This window comes from Squalius cephalus, assembly GCF_949319135.1.
Source record: "Squalius cephalus genome assembly, chromosome: 2".
Classification (NCBI taxonomy): Eukaryota; Metazoa; Chordata; class Actinopteri; order Cypriniformes; family Leuciscidae; genus Squalius; species Squalius cephalus.
This window is the reverse complement of record NC_137123.1, coordinates 49,837,038-49,858,009: the sequence shown is the minus strand read 5'-3', so window position 1 is coordinate 49,858,009 and position 20,972 is coordinate 49,837,038. Positions and strand designations below refer to the sequence as shown.

Below are 20,972 nucleotides of genomic sequence, written 5' to 3'. Positions count from 1 at the left end.
TTGTAAGGTTGGAATCATGGAATCCTTTGGTATTTGACCCCAGTGGGTCAAAGGTCAATCTTTCACCTTTAAACACGCCATATGCTTAGTGAGTTGTCAGGCGGTGAATATATGTGTGCGGGTGTTTTAAAAGATCGCTGATTTCCCCAGAGAGTTCTAATCTCTATCTCGAACACACCCATGTGGTTTGTGTCTATCACGGTCACACACATCTGAGAGCATTTGTCTGAGGTCATTACTGAGTGTGCTTAGGGAGAGGTGACCGCAGGGTCTCGTAGATCACATGACACAACAATGACAGTTATAAATCTGACAAAAAGTATTATTTTACCATTATAATACAAACGGATACATACATATGCGTGGACCCGTCAACATTTGACCTCGGGAGCTTAGAGTCCATATGCAATTTGTGAATAATTCATTGGGTGACTCAGCTTTGATAGATGAACAGACTTGAATTATTTAAAAGCTAGAGAGACAGATAGACTTCACTGACTTTGATTTATGTTTTCCATCTGTCTGTCTACCACAGAAGCTCTCAAGCTTTGTATAGTAGAAGCTTATAGGCAGCAAATTACATTCTTAAGAATAAAAACATATCATTTCATTATCATTGACTCATTGTTTTAAAGTAGTTCAGATTTGAGAAATTTGTCTTGAAATCTCTGTGCTCCATTCTTTTGCTAGTACTTCCCTTGTTTGTATATTGCCAATGTGTGTATAATAGTATTTAAATACATAAAACATACTGAGATTCTAATGTTATACATTATCAGTCAAAGGTTTAGATTTAGTAAGACCTTCTTTGGGGAAACAACTTTTATTCTGCAAGGGTGCATTGAATTTATCTAAAGTGACTGTAAAGACATACAGGTGCTGGTCATATAATTAGAATATCATCAAAAAGTTGATTTATTTCAGTAATTCCGTTAAAAAAGTGAAACTTGTATATTATATAGACTCATTACATGCAAAGTGAGATATCTCAAGCCTTTATTTGTTATAATTTTGATGATTATGGCTTACAGCTTATGAAAACCACAAAATCAAAATCTCAGAAAATTAGAATATTACATGAAATCACACAGTAATTACACAGTGATACCATGGTCATTGAACCAGGTTTTGGTTATTTTGGCAGTGTGGGCAGGTGCAAATCCTGCTGGAAAACGAAGGAAGCATGAAGTGCTCTGGAAATGTCCTGGTAGACGGCTGCGTTGACTCTGGATTTAATAAAGCACAGTGGACCAAAGTCCTCTTTCTGATGAGAGCAAATTTTGCATCTCATTTGGAAACCAAGGTCCCAGAGTCTGGAGGAAGAATGGAGAGGCACACAATCCAAGATGCTTGAAGTCCAGTGTGAAGTTTCCACAGTCTGTGTTGGTTTGGGGAGCCATGTCATCGGCTGGTGTTGGTCCACTGTGCTGTCCACTCAACGCAGCCGTCCACCAGGACATTTCCAGAGCACTTCATGCTTCCTTCAGCAGACAAGCTTTATGGAGATGCTGACTTCATTTTCCAGCAGGATTTGCACCTGTCCACACTGCCAAAATAACCAAAACCTGCTTCAATGACCATGGTATCACTGTGTAATTACTGTGTGATTTCATGTAATATTCTAATTTTCTGAGATTTTGATTTTGTGGTTTTCACAAGCTGTAAGCCATAATCATCAAAATTATAACAAATAAAGGCTTGAGATATCTCACGTTGCATGTAATGAGTCTATATAATATACAAGTTTTACTTTTTTAATGGAATTACTGAAATAAATCAACTTTTTGATGATATTCTAATTATATGACCAGCACCTGTATATAATGCTACAAAAGATTTCTTTTGTAAATAAATGCTATTCTTTTGAACTTTGTATTCATCAACAAATCCTGAAAAAATGTATTACGGTTTCCACAAAAATATTAAGCAGCACAATTGTTTCCAACATTGATGATAATAAAGAAATGTTTCTTGAGCACCAACTCAGCATATTAGAATGATTTCTGGAGGATCATGTGACACTGAAGACTGGAGTTATGATGCTGAAAATTGAGCTTTGCCATCACAGGAATAAATTACATTTTCAAATATTTTCAAATAGAAAACAGTTATTTTAAATTGTAACAATATTTCACAATATCACTATTTTACTATATTTTGCTCAAATAAATGCAGCCTTGCTGAGCATACAGTAGGAGACTAATTTTAAAAATATTAAAAAATCTTCCTGATACCAAACTTTTAAACGGTAGCCTATATTTCTTTATTGAGCATTGTTACATTAATTGTAAACCAATTATTTGTTAATGTAATGGGTAACATGTAGCCTTTTTGGCACCTTTTTTATCTCTCAATATTTCATCTCATTTATGAATAACTGAACAAATATAATATAGGGAAACAATCATCGGCTTAAATGGTTGACATGAATCAAAAGTGCTTATGCTTAAGAAGTTGAGATGTTTAAGAGCTGCCAGGTTATGAGATTCATTGGATTAAATCTTTTAGATTTAGTCTGTAATTTAGTTTTACACATTTATAAATAACAAAATATTCTGTCAGTGGTATCTTACAGTAATTTTCTTGTAAAAGCATGTGAACTGAGATTAGTCATTGTACATGTCAGTCAGACAGCTCCTTATCAATATCCCGACCATATTTTTCAGAGCAGGGACAGAAGAGAGTTCCAACAGTTACTCAGGAATAATTTGCAATACTGAACAGCATAATGCAGAATTATCTGTGGCTATAAAAGTTGCTAATGCTTAATTTATCAAAAAAAACAAAAAACATAAAGTTCGCAAAAATTTCTTGCGACTGCTTCTGCATCATTTGCAACCCCATGTGGGGTCGTGACCCCAGGGTTCAGAACATGTGGTCTACTATTTATCATTTACAAACTTTGACAAATGTTCATGAATAGTTGAAATATCATGAAAACTAAATGGATTAAATGACTGAAGTGAGATAAATTAGACAAAAATGAAAAAATCTCCCTTTGTCTCAGTTACAGGGCACGTGCACGTGTGAGTCCTCTGTCACGTCTGGTGGTGTCTGTAGTTCACTGGCAGACTGTGGGCTGTGAGGGACAGGAAGAGGACTTACTGCAGTGCAATCGCACCGTGTGGAACGGGGGAGAGTGTGTTAACCGCCAGGCGGCTGCCGTCTCTTGCACACCAGTGGAGGGTATGCACACGCTCACAGATACATAAACACAGACGCAATCACAAATATACTCTCAAGAAAAGGGAAAATATCTTGAAGCTTGTATGTGTATGTATAGCTTCAGTGTTTGTCCCAGTGCGTCTCTCTGGTGGTCCATCAGCGCATGAGGGCAGAGTAGAGGTGCATCATGCAGGACAGTGGGGCACAGTGTGTGATGACCAGTGGGACGATAATGACGCTGAGGTGGTCTGCAGACAGCTGGGGTTGGGGTAAGACACACACACACACACACACACACACACACACACACACACACACACACACACACACACACACACACACACGTCACACACGTTGTGTTCTCATGTTTTATGGGGACTTTCCATAGACATAATGATTTTTTAAAATTGTGCAAACTGTATATTCTGACCCCCTACACTAACCCTACACCTAAACCTACCCATCACAGAAAACTTTATTCATTTTTACATTTTCCAAAAGCATCACTTAGTATGATTTATAAGCTGTTTCATGGGGACCAAAAAATTTCTATACAAGGACAAGGATTTTGGATATTGCCATCTTTGTGGGGACATTCCCCATAATGTAGGGTTTACCAGGCCACACACACACACACACACACACACACACACACACACACACACACACACACACACACACGCACACATTTGTTTTTGGTTTTGGTTTTAAAATCCAATCTTTTGTGTTACAAATCCAATTAGGTCAAATCAGGTCAATTCAGATAGTAAAGAACAGGGGTCCCCAATCCTGTTTCTGAAGATATACCTTCCTGCAAAGTTCAGCTCCAGCCCTGATCAAACACAACTAAACCAGCTAGTTAAGATCTTCAGGATAACTACCGAGAGGTGTGTTGGACCAGGGTTGGATCTGAACTCTGCAGGTAGTTAGGGCTGCGTCCGAAAGCTTAAAAATGCTATCTTTGGAGGATGCATTCCACGGTAGGAAGGCATCAAGGCATTTCCGAATCCAATAGTCACTCCTGAGATAGCTTCAGATACATTTTTGAAGATAGATATATCCTTCGCTGCCTTTGATATCCCACAATCCTGTGTGTACCATTCCGTGACAGCTAAAAAATTAAGATGGCATCTGAAAGTTGCGGTTGGTGGTCAGTTTCTGTGTAAATGTTCGTTTTTGAGCATTTCTAGCAAAAACATTACTATTGAAGTAATTTTATATATTATTTAGTTATCACCAAAGCTCTATTTTGTTGTAGAATATTAAACTGTTATGCTGCCTCAGAAGTCTGTTCGAAATCAGTTACCTTTGTGCTCAAACGCTGCCTGCAAAGTCATTGGCTGATAAGGCAGCGAGGCAAAAAGTCAGCTGCCTAAGCTTTCAGACACTGCCTAGATCTCCAGGAACAGGATTGGGCACCCCTGGTGTAGAAAATATCTGGTATATCTACATTGGTTGGCTGCCATAGTAGAGAGATAAAAGAAAAGAATCATATCATTCCGCTGTGGTACTGAAATCATTAGGCGCATCAGACAACACAACATTCATATGCTTAGTTGTCATTCAGTACATAGTGAATGCCACTTATGAGAATGAATGAATGAATGGATTCAGACATGTCTCTAGACACTACTGCGCTTTGTGTATAACCTTACATTCATGTTTTGTCCCATATTATGAAACATACTTGAAATCTGATCTAACTGGAATTAGTTGAATCACATTTTACACCACATATTGATTATGTGAATTGGATTGGGTTTGTTTAAAAATTGTTTTTTTTTTACTATTGATATGCTGATTAATTAATTAATTGTATCACAATATTCTTAACAAATATTTATATTTGTATTCCTTTTACATGTATTATTATTAATTTACTTTTTTATATTTAATTGTTCTTAATGAATTCATTATTAATAATTCATTAATTGACAGCCCTTCAAAAAACTAGACATGTATGCCAAAGAAATCAGCCTGTCTGAACATAGCCATAGAGGGATGACCTGTTTTTTTGGGAACACACTGTCTATTTAGAGGAACACCAGGGCGTTCTTTTCAACTGAGATGTGTGAAAATAGAAGGAAGATCGAGAGGAGGTAGGAGTGATAAATAGGGAAAGAGAAAGAGAGGAGTTGAGTGTCTTCTCTGCATAAAAATGTGAAATATTTTCTTGGGAGGTCCCTGACACACAAAGCCAAAGTGTTCTCGGTAAGAAAGTGAGTGTGTGAGAGACGGACAGAAAATTGAGATAATGAAAGGATGAGTGCCAGAGGAAGACAGATCGAGAAGGCAAAGAGGCGTAAAGGGTGATTTAGTGGGAGGAAAGGAATTAGAGAGGAACGGAAAGAGGGAATGGAAAGATCAAGATGTGAATCAGGTTGATTGTTTCTAGCTTTTCAACTATAATATAACAACGGACGTAATAAATGGCGCCCAAAAGTGAGCTTTGCAGGTGTGTGTGAGTTTGTATAATAATCACTCATGTGAATGGCTCTTTATTGAGCTGAAACAACTCCTGTAGAATAAAATGCGTGGGTTCGTGCACATGTCTGAGACCACAGTTCCACTTCATTTGCTTCTCAACTTTGAGTGATTATTGACTGCTGTGCTTGATTGCCTATTAATCACAAAAAGAATTAAAAATATATATAATCTCATATACATAAATGTGAGTGTTGCATCAGTAGTCTGTTGTTACAGAAATCTCTCCTTGTTGGAGCTCTGCCATCCTCACCGATTAAGAATGGAAGAGCCCGAGGGTAACAGACTAAATGGCTGCCTCTGACATTTCTCTCTCATTACCTGTTATGTATAACTGTGGCCCATTTTGCCAGCAAATCAATGTGAAATTAAAAAAGAGGTTCCACGCTAACATAAACAATTGCAATAGACTAAATCATGGAGTGGTTTTATCCTTCAGGGCTGTAATATATATTCCTGCTCAATTTTAGTGAGAATCACATTAATTAAAGGATTAGTTCACTTTCAAAAAAAATGTTGCTGATAATTTACTCACCCCGATGTCATCCAAGATATCCATGTCTTTTTTTCTTCAGTCGAAAAGAAATTAAGGTTTTTGAGGAAAACATTCCAGGATTTTTCTACACAGAATGGACTTCAATGGCAACCAACTATACCAATGATCAAAGAAGGTTCAAATGTCCGTCTCAATGCAGCTTCAAAGTCTCTACACGATCCCAGCCGAGAAATAAGGGTCTTATCTAGCGAAACAATCGGTCATTTAAAAAAAACAACAAAAAAAACACTTTATAACCACAAATGCCCGTCTTGTACCATCTCTGAGATGCGCCACGTATTACGTCATCACGTTGGAAAGGTCATGAAAAAATAAAAATAAAATAATAATAATAATAAATTAAAACAAAGATATCGGACGATTTTGAAGTTGGAGGAGAAAATGAGATAAAATTTTTCGCCCTTCCCTACCTTTTTGAACCGGAGTACACAGACAAATAACTTAGATGACGTGACGCGTGACCTTTCCAATGTGATGACGCAATGCGTAGCGCATCTCAGAGATGGTACTCGACGAGCATTTGTGGTTAAAAAGTATATATATAAATATATTTTTAGAAAATGACCGATCGTTTCGCTAGATAAGACCCTTATTTCTCAACTGGGATCGTGTAGAGACCTTGAAGCTCCATTGAGACGGACATTTGAACCTTCTTTGAACATTGGTATAGTTGGTTGCAATTGAAGTCCATTCTGTGTAGAAAAATCCTGGAATGTTTTCCTCGAAAACCTTAATTTCTTTTCGACTGAAGAAAGAAAGACATGGATATCTTGGACAGTAGTTTTGTGTTACATACTTTTAAAAGAGTACATATTACGTAAATAATATACTTTAAATGAAAGGAGTCATAACCTGCAAATTTCACTTTTCCACGAGAATCAATGTATGTTATGATTGCATAATGATTATACACTGGCCGGGAAGCCGATATTTAAAAGTGAAGCGTTTGTTTACCTCAGGGTTTGTAAAATAGCCCACGTGCACGCGCACTAAAAAACGAGATTTTGATTTCAGCCCCGTCTTGACGTCAAGACGGGGCAGGATATACCATATGGACACCGCAGCAGGAAGCCCGCCCTTCCCCTCTCCCCCTCATATTCAGTTCAGTCGCGAAAGATGGAGAAACCGAGTGCACACGTGAGTTGCTCTGTGGTTGACTGCCAGAAACAACATGCGAATGTGTTTTCTATACCAAAAACGGACCAAACTATCAGGGACCAGTGGATAAAATTCATTTTTAATGACGCTGTCCCAGCAACACTTTCAACTGGCTTATTGTTCGGTGTCTGCGCTAAACATTTTACGCCGGAATCATTCACAAATTTGGGCCAATATCAGGCGAAGTTGGCCACGAAGCTCCGTTTGAAAAAAGGTGCCATTCGGGACTTGCCTGAAATTGAAACGGTAAGACTGTTTTTATTGCTCTACTGTGTGTAACAAACAGCAGCTAACTGCTAATGCGGCTATTGTATGTAACGTTAGCTTCAAGGTAAACACGGGGAATGGACTCTACGTCCACGACAGCCAAAACATCGCATCAGATCTCGCGAGACAATAATGCCTTCAGAAATAAAGGTTTTAGGAGCTCTGTTTTTATTTTTTTTTCCACTTTTATTTTTTAGAAGGGCATGAAAGACTATAATACAGCAGTAGGTATCCAAATTAAGACTAGGTTATGACTCCTTTAAAGGAATATACTGAATGTCATGTTTACAGGCAGTTAAACGGAAATGCATCATAGTTTAAATTCATAAATAAATGCAAAGCGCTGAGCTTTAGAGTGGTTTTAAAAGTGTACTTAAGTATTACTTACTTAAATGTTAAGATTACATTTGTGTTTTTTTGTGTTTAATGCTATATTATCTGCAAGTTGAGTTTTTTAACAATACTTTTAAGATTTGAAGTACACTACAAGTGCACAGTCAGTTGTTACATGTATGGTCTGTCTTCCTTGTTTCATAGTGTTTTTGGTTTAGTCCAGTGACCCAGTTTTCCCCAGTCTGTCTAATTAGTCACGTTAATTATCTAATTTAGTTCCTTTTGTTTGATCTGTGTATTTAGACCCTGTGTTGTCCCTCAGTCTTTGTCCGTTCTCGTTAATGTTAAGTGTGGTTTTCTCCTGTTTCCTGAGTTTTGTCATTAAAGACCATTTTTATCATCATCATCCTTCTTCGTGCTATTTCCACAACCACGTTACGTAACATCAATACAATGAAATGTACTTACAATGGCTTGACAGTTCTTCAGTGTAAGAAAAATCGCATTTGAAGAAGCTCATCTGAATCATAATATAATGCATGCAGCACTCACAAATAACTGATTTTATAATAACTATGTATATGAACGACTGCAAATCAGCTGGACAAAATAGCTAGTGGGATGCCAGCTTTAATCTTAATCTACACAGTGATTGTTTTACTTTCTTTGAGTCGTTATGACTTTCAGTGATTAAAATTTTCCACTGAAGTGTTGTTTTTTTGTACTATATTTTGATGTTTGTGTACAGTGGCATCGCTAAGGCTTGGGTGGGAGCATATTTCGGTGCAGGCTCGGGGCGTGTATTGTTGGACGAGGTGAGCTGCACAGGAAATGAGCTTTCCATAGAACAGTGTCCAAAAAACGCCTGGGGGGAGCACAACTGCGACCACACAGAGGATGCTGGAGTTTCTTGTATCCCACTTACAGGTATACACATATACAAATATGGACAAAACTTATGTGAGAAACAGACTACAGTTCTATTAAATTGCATGATATATGTATAGGTTTGGGAACTGAGGGCCATTTGTTAAACAATATCAGAATCATGTGACATTCAGTTCCTCTGACAGTAGCTGTGTCCGAAATGTGACGTATGTGACAAAAGCAGTATGTCCAAATTCACAGTACTGATAAAAAAGTACATGGATGACCTTCTGTACTTCTTAAAATGTACTTTAAAAGGAAAATTTAACATTACAATGTGCAATTTTTTAAGAAAGTGTGTTAAGAATAAAAAAAAAAACAAAAAAACTTTTTTTCCCCCTCAATTTATTATATGCATTTTATTAGTATTATTGTTTATATATACTGCTGATATTTGCTAATCCTCCTACGAGGTAGGGGTGGTTACTCATTATTGGTGTTTTTTCCCCTCTTTTTCTTCCATCTTTCAGTTACATGTGGGGAAAATAATGTGTAAAAAGAAGAAAGGGCAGACAACGTTTTCTCTTTCATGTTTGTCTGTGTTTTTTTTTTTTTTTTTTGTCTGTACAATAAAAATGTAAGAAAAAAGGTACTTTAAGTAGTAAAAACTTTAATGTGAGACAAAGAAAAGAAGGAACAGAGGGCTTAAATACACAGGGGAACATCATTAACGGAACAGGAAACAGGTGAGAAGTAATTAGAAACCATGACAACTAATGAATAAATTAAATCACAGGCAAAACAAGTGACAGGGAAAACCAAACAGATGAAACTAAACAGAACATAACTGTGACATAGTATACTTAAGTGGACCTATATTTAATTAATATTATATACAAGTACAGTTTAAAAAAAACACTTTTAAGATTTGAAGTACATTACAAGTGCACTTCTTTTCAGAACTAGTTTTGTGAGTGAGCAACTCTTATAAGTTGACTCTTTAATAGTTGACTCTGTGTACTCCAGCTGATTTTGAAATTAAGGACTCTTATGAGCCAGTTCTATTTAGTTAATCAAATGCATACACTTTACAACTTAATGTTGAACTTGTTTTTTAAAACATATTTTGCCAGGATTGTTTTAAATTTATGTTTACCTGAGGTCGATGTTAATATCAGGTGTAAAAGGAGTCCCTCTCTCTCTTTTTGAGATGGTGCAGTGCGTCTGGTGGGTGGTGTGAAGGGTTATGAAGGGAGACTGGAGGTTCATTACAGAGGTCAGTGGGGGACCGTGTGTGATGATGGCTGGACAAAGACTAACACGCAGGTCGTCTGCAGGCAGCTGGGCTTCAGGTAGCACACACACACACGCAACATTAAGTTATTTGATTTGATTGCTGGTGTGTTTATCATTTTCAGCTTTGTTAATGCTGTTGTGTTGATGCAGGTCAGGGGAGAGTGTGTCACCAGGGCGGTTCGGGATGGCGGCAGGTCCTATTCTCCTGGATGATGTCAGGTGCACAGGAAAAGAGCCCAGCGTCACACACTGCACCCGGAGGGGTTGGCTCAAACATGACTGTACTCACAACCAAGACGTAGCCATTGTGTGCAACTCCCAACGCTCCAGACATGGAGTGCCCACCAGTAAGAGCTCTGACACTCACATACTCACACACTTTAACACCACCTTATACATTCTCTCTAATCAGAGACATAAGAACAATTCAAACACTGAGGGAGACATAAATCTCATCAGCCATAAATCTGACATTGCCTATAAAAAGCTGATACAGTTTTAAAGTTTGAAACCTAAACTTGCAGAAATGTCAGTCATTCTAGTATTCTAGTCATTCAAACTTTGTTGCAACAACTATGTTTCTTGTCTTCTCTGACAGAAGTTTCTTAATTTCAGTGACTAAATCAGCATGTGACACTGAAGACTTGAGTAATGGCTGCTTAAAATGCAGCATTTCCATTAAAGGAATAAAATACATTTTTTAAATATATTAAAATAGAGAACAGTTATTTTAAATTGTAGTAATATTTCACAATATTACTGTTTTTACTATATGTTAAATCAAATATATGCAGCCTTGGTGAACAGAGGACACTTCTCTCAAAAACATTTGTTATTATTTCAAACTTCTGACTAGGAGTGTACAGATAGGTTAATGTTATTTAAACTAAGCTTCAATAGTTATCATCAGTCATTTTTAATAAAATTTAACATATACAGGTATAACACTTTATATATATATATATATATATATATATATATATATATATATATATATATATATATATATATATATATATATATATATATATATATATATATATATATATATATATATATACACACACACATATATATATATAATGTGTGGACTACCTGTGTTTGTTTAATTTAAAAAATACTTTTGTTTTGGACCTTTTGAATCTTGATCATCTTGATCACTAGAGGCCCTTAAAACACTTTTATGTGCACTCCATCACTCCATATGGTTCAGATATGAGAGGTAATATACTTTTGTATTAGCACTTCAGAGTTATGACTATAATGGGGTTGTTGTGGTGATGCCTCCATATCTGTAACACATGTGGCACAAGGGATGGTCTATGCAAACACACATAAAACCTGAATTACCCCTTGAGGAAGTCGATCTGTGTTTCAGCAGAACATTCTAAAAAAATTGTGTTTGGCTCAAAATTAAAAATGAACGCCACAGTTTGTATCCGATTTTTTGAGTAATTTTTTGAGTTATGACAACTTCAAATGAAATTATGTTTAACTAACAAATTATATTGTTAAATTAACTTAATAATTTGTAACATTAAAAATATATTAAGTCGCTCCAACTACTTGAGTTGTAGCCCTGGAATCAATTAATTTTGAATCTATTTCAGTTAAAATCCACACCTATTACAGCACATGCTTAATGTAACTTATTTAGCATCTATGTTTAATTAAGAAGATATAATTTGTCACTGGCATTAACACAGTCATTGCTTATAGAGTTATTGTAGTGTTTAACTCCATGCAGTCTATTCATCAGCACAATGGTAACCACAAAAAAACTTCAACATTACAGAAATTCTTTTAAATGTCAAACATAACAGCATTAAACACTAACAGGTCTTTCCCTTCACTAAAAACAAATAAAATAATAGTTAATCTCAAAATGTATTCTCCTTATCCAGTCCTATGCAAAGCATGCTGGGAACTAGAAATCTACTACCCAAATTGCAGTTATCAAGACAATTTCCTTAAGTAACTACATCTTACGTTTTAAAAAAATCAATTAATGCAGAAATTTGAGTTTAAATTACTCACAATATTAAGTTAATGTAATGATCAACATTATGTCAACAGAACTCAATAAAATAATGTTTGCAACTTAAAAGGTTTAAAATCAATAAATTAGAATTTTTAGCTTGCAACCATGCATTTAAGTTGTGGTAACAGGTTCCCTGAATTACTTTTTACAGTGAATGTTACATTACACGCACTACTGAATATATATGTATGCAAAATCCACACAGACAGTTATGATCTGAAAGATCTTTAGTATCTCTCTAATATCTCAGGACTCTTTGATTCAGCATAATGTATTAGCCAGCTCAAGGCAGATTGAACAAGTGCTGCTAATGGTCAGGGGACATGAAGTCAGACGTTTAACAAGTACAGCTGCCACTAGACTTATCATGTCTGACTCCTGCTGAGCTTCATAAAGAGCTGATGATTTTACCTGATCCAGACAGACACACAATTACACACATACATATGGAAAACACTCCTACACTTCCAGATGTCAGAATTCACTTCATTTTCATGATTATAACTCTAGGTTAAAAAAATAACTTAAGTTAATTTAATATAACAAATTAAATGAACAATTGTATTTATTAAAATAAAAATAACTAAATATTTTTTTGGGGGGGATTTTAATTAATTAAAAAAGAAATTAATCACAAGGACATAAATACATTTGAATAGTAGAACAAATTTTTAGGAGCATAACATCTCTTTGTCTCGTCAATTTGTTGTTTGATTAATATTTACAAAATACTGTAACAGATTGGGACAGATCTATAGTGATGCATTTACACTGCAAGACCACATTTTTCCTGCATTAATTTACATTCATTTAAGACACAGGGAAACTAAATTATTATTTTGCAGAGAGTTCACCATTCACGTGAATAAAATATCACCATGAATAAAATATCCAGACGTAAGGTTACTTTCACATTATTTTGCAGCTTTTCTGTATCTCAGTTTGATTCCAACTTTTCCCCTCTATCCCAGAGCCCTTTTGTAAAATGCAGCAGAGAGAGAAAGAGAATGTGTGTGTAATAGATCTTTATGGGCAGCAGGCCAGTCAGAGTGTGAATAACAGAATGAGTGACAACACTGGAATTGGGAAACGGTGAGGTATATCACTTACACACTCACACATACACACACTAGATACTATTGTTTGTGTGTAAATGCCTGCTGCGGTCCTTTTTCCTGCACTCTCTGGCTGATTTAACTTTATTGAGCAGCTGATGCTTTCAAGAGACTCACTATAGAGGAGATCTCCTGTTTAATTCATCTTACTCAAACAGGAATTCAGATGAGTGTGTTTTGTTTGTGTATAAGAAGTCTTTTTGTATAAGAAGACATTTCAGCATTCATATATACAGTGTTGGGGGTAACACATTACAAGTAATGTAAGTTGCGTAATCAGATGACTTTTTCAAGTAACTAGTAAAGTAACGCATTACTTTTAAATTTACAACAAAATATCTAAATTACTTTTTCAAATAAGTAACGCAAGTTACTTTGTTTTCTCATTTATTGACTGACACCTCTCCATTTGCCATGGTGAGAGAAATCTGGAGTGAGGTGCAGAGGTGTTGTGTGCTGTGTAAACATGATGGTTATTGTAGTTCTAGACTACAGTAGTGGGAGCATGTGTTTATTCATCTCACTTGCACAAAAACAGATTTCAGTATGTATAAAAATAGTGAAATGCAAACTCAGCATATTACGCAAACCTGCAATAATTAAATATATTAATTACTGTTTATTTGTCCAATGTACAGTATTTGAATTGACAAAATTAAAAAAGTTGTCACATCATTTGGGAAGTGTAATAAAAAAATAAAATAAAAAAAATATATATAAAAAAATTATATATATATATATATATATATATATATATATATTAGGGGTGTAACGGTACACAAAAATCACGGTTCGGTACGTACCTCGGTTTTAAAGTCACGGTTCGGTTTATTTTCGGTACAGTAAGCGAAAGAAATGCAAACATTAAACTGCAGGTTGTTTATTACTATAAACTTTTTTTAACAAGTTGTTTACACTTTTTTTAAACACTTTTTAATAAAATATAATAAAATAGATATAAAATAAAAAAAGAATAAGAAATAAAATACTGCTGCAAAGTTCTCCACTAAATAAAACACTCTCAGTCTCAAACCAATATCACATAATAAAATATAATGAAAAATATAAATAAATAACTATGATTACAGTGCAGGAACAGAAAATAGCTCTATATTAAAATAATATTAAACAAATATATTAATGTATTATTATTTTTAAATAATCAATCAACATAATCAATTTAAGATTTTTTTTTTTCCACTTTTTTAATAATTATCAAAATAAAATATAATCCAAAGCTATAGTACAAAGCTATTATTACCAGAGCATGTGATCAGAGCAGGTCATTTTACCATTGTTGCCAACATGACTATACCAGCTCAGCAAACAGAAATCTAAGTTACTACTGAGAAATTTCACCTTATTTGAGCGGACTTTGCTTTTCCAGTGCGTGATCGGTACATGATTGGAGTGTTTGGGCCGTTAAAGACAGAGCAGAACGCGAAGCGCAAACACGGAGTTGAACATTGAGCAGAGAGCGCAGCGGGTCGTCGACACACACACACACGCACGCGCGCGCGCGCGCGCGCGCACGCCACGGAACAGAGAGTGCGGCGGCGCACACGAAGCGGAAAAGCTTTTTTTCGCCCTGCAGTCTATTTCATTGTTACAGTGACGACGGGGAAAACACGGGTAAAACCAGAGAAAGTCTAATAGGAAAAAACATTAGAATCAGCTGCAGGGCGGGATTTGGGCTGAACGCGGAGACTTCCGCCACTTAATATGTTCGTGTGGAAACACGAAAATGTATGTTCCGCACACAAAATATTGCATTCAGTCATTCGGTACACACGTGCACCGAACCGAAAGCCCTGTACCGAAACGGTTCGGTACGAATACACGTACCGTTACACCCCTAATATATATATAATTATTTTTTTTTAATTTTTTTTTTACAGTGCATACAATCAAATCATCTTAGGTTACGACTGTAACCATAGTTCCCTGAGAAGGGAACTCGCACTGTTTCGATGACACTCTGGGAACGATAATGCCCAAACGCCATGCTCACAAGTACCTGTCGTGTGAGAGCACAACTACGACATAAGCACCTGTGAACCTGGAGCAGCATCCAGGTCCAAGTTGTAAAACTTTACGAAAGTGAGCGGAGAGGACCAGCCCGCCGCATCACAGACGTCTTGAAGGGAGACCCTCGAAATTAAGGCCTTGGTGGCCGCCATACTCGTGGTAGAATGAGCTCTGACAGCCTAAGGTGACGGCTGGCCAGAAGCTTCATAAGCAAGAGAAATAGCCTCAACTATCCACTTGCTGACTGTCTGTTTGGACGCAGGGAGCCCCTTTTAGATGATCCAAAGCAGACAAACAGCTGATCAGATTTCCTCCACAGGGCAGCTTTGTGGACATAAGTATCCAGCGCTCTAACTGGACAAACAAGGTTTAGCTTTTGCTGGACATGATTTCTGAAAGGAGGACAGAATGCCTGCAAAACGATAGGCCACGGTACGTTGGTCGGCACCTTTGGAAAATAGCCCATCTTAGGGAAAAGGAATAATACCTTGACCATCCCTGGTGCAAACTCAAGGCACGTGGGGGATACCCACAGAGCTTGAAGATATCCTATTCTATATAGTGAAGAGATGGCTAAAATGAACACTGTTTTTAAGGTATTGTACCTTCTAGTACAATAGCCAGGTCCCAAGCTGGAACTCTGGTATGAATTACAGGCCTCTGCCTCCAAGTGCCACGAAGGAAACATGTTGTCAAAGGGTTTCTCCCCACAGATACACCACCCAAAGGGACGTGGTAAGCAGCTATGGCCACCACATACACCTTCAGTGTGGACGGGGATAGAAAAACGATTTTGCAGGAACTCTAGTACTGAACTAACTGGGCAGATAACTGGAAGGCAGACCCACAGGTTACATATCTCTGGGCGGGGGTGAAGGATCATTCCTCCCGCTTGAGATAGAAGGTCCCTCCTGACCAGATCTCCAGGGGAGAGCCGTCAAGGAGGGTCACCAGGTCAGGGTTCTCGAACTGCGTCAGCCCCTACCCCCTCACTATCGTCCAGGTGCCTCAGCAGGTCAGCCTGGTATGCCTCTAGTTAGACATGGTGTGCAGACATGTACCAGCCTGGTCTGCTGCCGTGTGCGCTTTACCCACTAGCGCAGATGTTGTTTTTTGGGGCTTAGTGGGTAGTGTCGGGCCTTCAGGGACGATGCCGAACTAGGGGACAGGTGGTTTGCAAGCGTCTGTTCCACCTTCGGCATCACCCTATAACCATTCTCTTTTAATCCCTTGATATCAAAGTAGACATGTACTTGAGGACTAAACAAGCGTACCGAGTATGATTTATTCCACAACCTCGATATTTCTTTGTGGAGATTGGGAAAAAACAGTAGGTCCCGTGGTGGTGGTACTTTGTTTGGTGATAGAAAGCACTCATCCAATTTGCTTTTAGGTCGAGCGCCCTGTTTCTCGGCTGGCCAATCAATGTTCAACTCAGACACAGTGCGAGAAACTACCTACACCAACTCCTCATATGCAGGGGAAAGAGATGGCGAATCCTCCATCCCTGTCTCGATGCTCAGCACATCCACTTCCTCTGAACTGGACAGCTGAAGCACCGGGGTCTCCCTTGGGGCGGAAGAAGCCACAGCGTGGGCTTCCGATCCCGGAGAGAGAGTACTGGATCCCCCGAGTAAAGGCTGAGAAAGGGCGGGGCCCGTCTCAAACCCCTCCGAGAAATTTGCGAACCCCGCAATCTCATCTTCAGTGCCAGAACCGCAGGGAATGCGAACCTGAAGACTCTTCTCAAAGAGTGACAGGCGAGAGCGGAGTTTGAAGTGGCAGCCTCTCACAATGCTCATAGTCAGGCCCCTTGAAGGCTGACAGAGCGTGCTCCACTCCCAAACAAAATAACCCGCATCTCGTGTTTATGCGTTTGTGTTATTCAGAGCCATAATGAAATGAGGGCAGGGAGAAGCACTCGATTTGAATGTTTGTTTGCTCACCATTCTTTTATATATATTGAGTTGTACTATTTTGGGACAGACAACAATAAATAAGACAAACAGTATGAACACAGAGTGCTTGCTGAGGCACAGAAGATTACGCCGGTCATTCTGGATGTGCTTTTATGCTTTCCTGGTTGTGACGTCACCCGTCTGTGTCGTTCTGTCTCGCCATTGGACTAGTTGACACGTGCGTCAGACGCAACCACGCAGATGCGTTCCTAAAGCATCATCGACACAGCGCAAGTTCCCTCGAAAGGGAACTAAAGTGCATAAATCTAAATGGGCGCATGCAATATACTTTTGTGTTCGCATTCATTTTAATTACTATAGACCTACACAAAGATATTTAAAATAAAAGTAAAAGAGTTTTTGTAAGATTCACTTTTTTGTATTACTAGTACCCTAAGCATTGCTTAATAATTTTCTTCTTGAATTCATTTTACAACACACACACACACACACACACACACACACACACACACACACACACACACACACACACACACACACACACACACACACACACACACACACACACAGCTTCCTCTGTCAAGTTGATGGCTCTATGAAAATGTGGTGAGTGTGACTGGGAAACTCTCAGGGCTTGAATAATGTCTCTTTCTCTCTGAATGAACTTAAATTTAGTTCCCATTTGCCTTTGAGCCACATGGAATCCATAAGGGTTCACATGGAATCTGTGCCCACAAGACAGAATTTCCACAGGTTTCCACAGAACCGGAACACCCGTTTTTTTTTAAGTCATTCATCTCAATAGCAATACTCTCAGCTCCGTTTAACACATGCTTAAATGCATTCTGCAGAAAGCAACAGATTTACCTCCCAGATCAGCACAGCGATGTCGGTTTTGCTGCTATTGTGATTCATTTTAACATGAATTATTACTCTACATCTATGTCTCTGTCTATCTTACTCACACACCAGAAAATCTTCTATACTGATGAAAGATGACCATTATATACATAAACACTCAAGTTCTCACTCTCGACATGCACTCAGAAGAAACACGGTATTTGGATGTGTCCAAATAAATAAAACCCCTCTGAGTGTGCCTTTGTGGGTTTTTTGAGTGTTTTTCATGACATCTCATAGACGGAGCTGATGAAAAGTAGAGACCATCTGAAAAAACAATTTTAGCAGGGATCATTATATGTTATTGTATGTGTGTGCGTGCTGCTGGTGCTGAAGGCTTTATGAAGTACATTTGATTTAATAAAAAAAGTACTTGAATAGCGGCTGACGAATGAGACATGACTGTGAGAAATGAACATGTTTTAGGAATGATTAGTAATGCAGATGTTCATAAAGCTGTATGTTCTTGTAATGCATAGAATGTTACACAGACATAGAATATGTAGTAGAGCGACAAACCATAAGAACTTGCACACAAGTTATTATAAAGTGACTCAAGTGATAAAAATATGAATCAAACACTAAATCCAAAATAATCCAAGCCTGTAGGTTGTGTATGGTTGTCACGCAATAAAGCAACTTGCACATTAATATAGAATTCAGCTATTGAGCAGAATATCTGCATCTGTGTAATGTGTAAGTGGAGGCAGATGTTTCATGAATGGAAACCTAAAACTCTCCCTTCAGCACAAGGTGTTTTTTTATGTCTCTTACTGTGTAACACACACTCATACAAACTCATATATGTGGACATAAGATGTCTTTCCATAGCCTCCCTCATTTCCTCTATTCTTCCTCTCATCTTTTGTGCTCCACAGAAGAAAGAAAGTCATGTCTGAAAGTCAAAGAAATGTCTGCTTTTTTTTTGTCCATACACTGGAAGTCAATAACCAAAACTGTTTATTTACCAACAAATAAAACTTCAAACTTTTAACTTCATTATACAGAACATATAAAATATATGTATATCTGAAATGTTTTTGCCTATTAGCAGTCAACTGATAGCTTGAACCTACAGCCAATCAGATCCGTCTAGATGCTGAACCACTATACTACAACCTGCTGATTAAAGCGAAATGCGGCGTGTGTGCATTCATATACAGTATTTTGTTTTATCTGTCAGGTCTACCTGTGAGACTGGTGGGTGGAGAGAATGAGAGAGAGGGGCGTGTCGAGATCCTGGTGGGTGGCCAGTGGGGGACGGTTTGTGATGACGGATGGACGGATCGGGATGCAGAGGTGGTGTGCAGGCAGCTGGGTTACAGGTGAAATCAACATGTTAGGGTCATCTGAACAGCCTTGTATGTTCAGTCATTTCATGTCATTCAGAGATGACATGGTAAAATAAATGTATAATAATTTAATTATGACATAAATTAATGCAATGTGTAAGCAAATCTAAATGCTATTAATGTGAATTTCTTTTGCACCCACACTCAAATACACACACTAAAGCAGTAAACTCAAACTAGAGAAGTCAGGTTTGATGATAAACTTTGAAGTTGGCTTGAGAAATTTTAAGTGTGAAGGTTTTATAGTCATAATACATAATTCAGATGAAGAAAGGAAAACCATTATAGACCTATTTGTCATGATTGCTGTCTTGTGTTTTAGTGACTCTTAGTTTAAAGTGAGTTCCTATTGTTTCTGTTCACTTCCTGTGTTTAACTTCTGTTTCACACAATACTCCGTTTGCAGCGCGTATGTGGTGCGTGTTGTAGTACGTATGCGGAGCAGCATGCGCTCATGTGCTTTGCGCAACTGATCCGCTGTATACCACAAACACAACATTTATTCATTATTTTTATTTCAAATCCAAAAGTTGTTACTAAAAAATGTTTGTCAGAATTGCAATTCTCTTTGTACACAGTACAGTTATAATATCACGTTTAAACACACAACATTTTAAAGCTTAATGAAAACACATTTTTGAGATGTAAACAGATATGTACAGGCTGCACATCACTGAAAACACTAAAAGCACTTATTAATTTCACAAATAAGTGGAAATTTCAGAGGAATTTCGTTCTTCTGGGTTGAAAAGGAAAGTTGAAGCAACTTCACGGAATCTGAGGTAGAAGCGTGCTTTCAGAGTGTGTGATTGGCTGCCGGCACGATTCTACATCAGTGCTTCTCTGCATTTATTCATGAGAAAGAGCTTCCGTTCAATCCAATCACTGCGCTGTAGTATGCATGAGAATGAGATCGCATTACAACGGAGAATTCAAATGTCATGAAGACCGGGTTCAGCGCTGTTCATTCACAAGTCCGCCTGTTCTGCTGTGTTGTTGTCCTTCAGCCACATGTGTCCTAAGTGTATATTGCCTCAGTAAGAGTGCTGTTTGCATTTTGAGCTGGAGTTTGACTGCAAATACATGGGAAATATGACTGTAACAACATGCGCATTAAAACGGACTGCAGCGATTTGATTTCGCCCTGCAGCTCAGGCTGGAAACCTGTGCATTTTTCTATCCTGCTTCCGTTACAAATCTGTGGGGACCAGTCACAAACTGGCTTATACACCTGGCGTGTTATTGGCGGGTATAACACAATGACGTCTCTCGCACGACCGTCAATCCAATTCCTTTTAACCTCTTTACGATGCTCAATGGCTTCTTTAGTTTTTGCAAACAAATCGCTCAAGTGGGTGTAAATACCACTCACTTTCATGTTTTTTTTGCACAACCTGCAAAAATCGCTCGATGCCATTGCTGCTTCTGCAAACCACTGATCAATGTTACAAGCCAACATGTTTGTTGACACGTTCCTGCCTGGAGTTTTCG

General features: G+C 37.8%; 1 protein-coding gene across 1 annotated transcript in view; it reads left to right on the top strand.

The window, feature by feature from the left end:
- Positions 1-20,972, top strand: part of prss12 (serine protease 12) — a 45,408-nt gene that overhangs the window by 5,263 nt on the left and 19,173 nt on the right. Inside the window, exons 3-8 of the mRNA XM_079850046.1 lie at positions 3,008-3,186; positions 3,284-3,434; positions 8,712-8,890; positions 10,041-10,182; positions 10,277-10,473; positions 19,313-19,454. Of these exons, the coding sequence (XP_079706172.1) occupies positions 3,008-3,186; positions 3,284-3,434; positions 8,712-8,890; positions 10,041-10,182; positions 10,277-10,473; positions 19,313-19,454 (990 nt within the window). The remainder of the gene's footprint in view (positions 1-3,007; positions 3,187-3,283; positions 3,435-8,711; positions 8,891-10,040; positions 10,183-10,276; positions 10,474-19,312; positions 19,455-20,972) is intronic.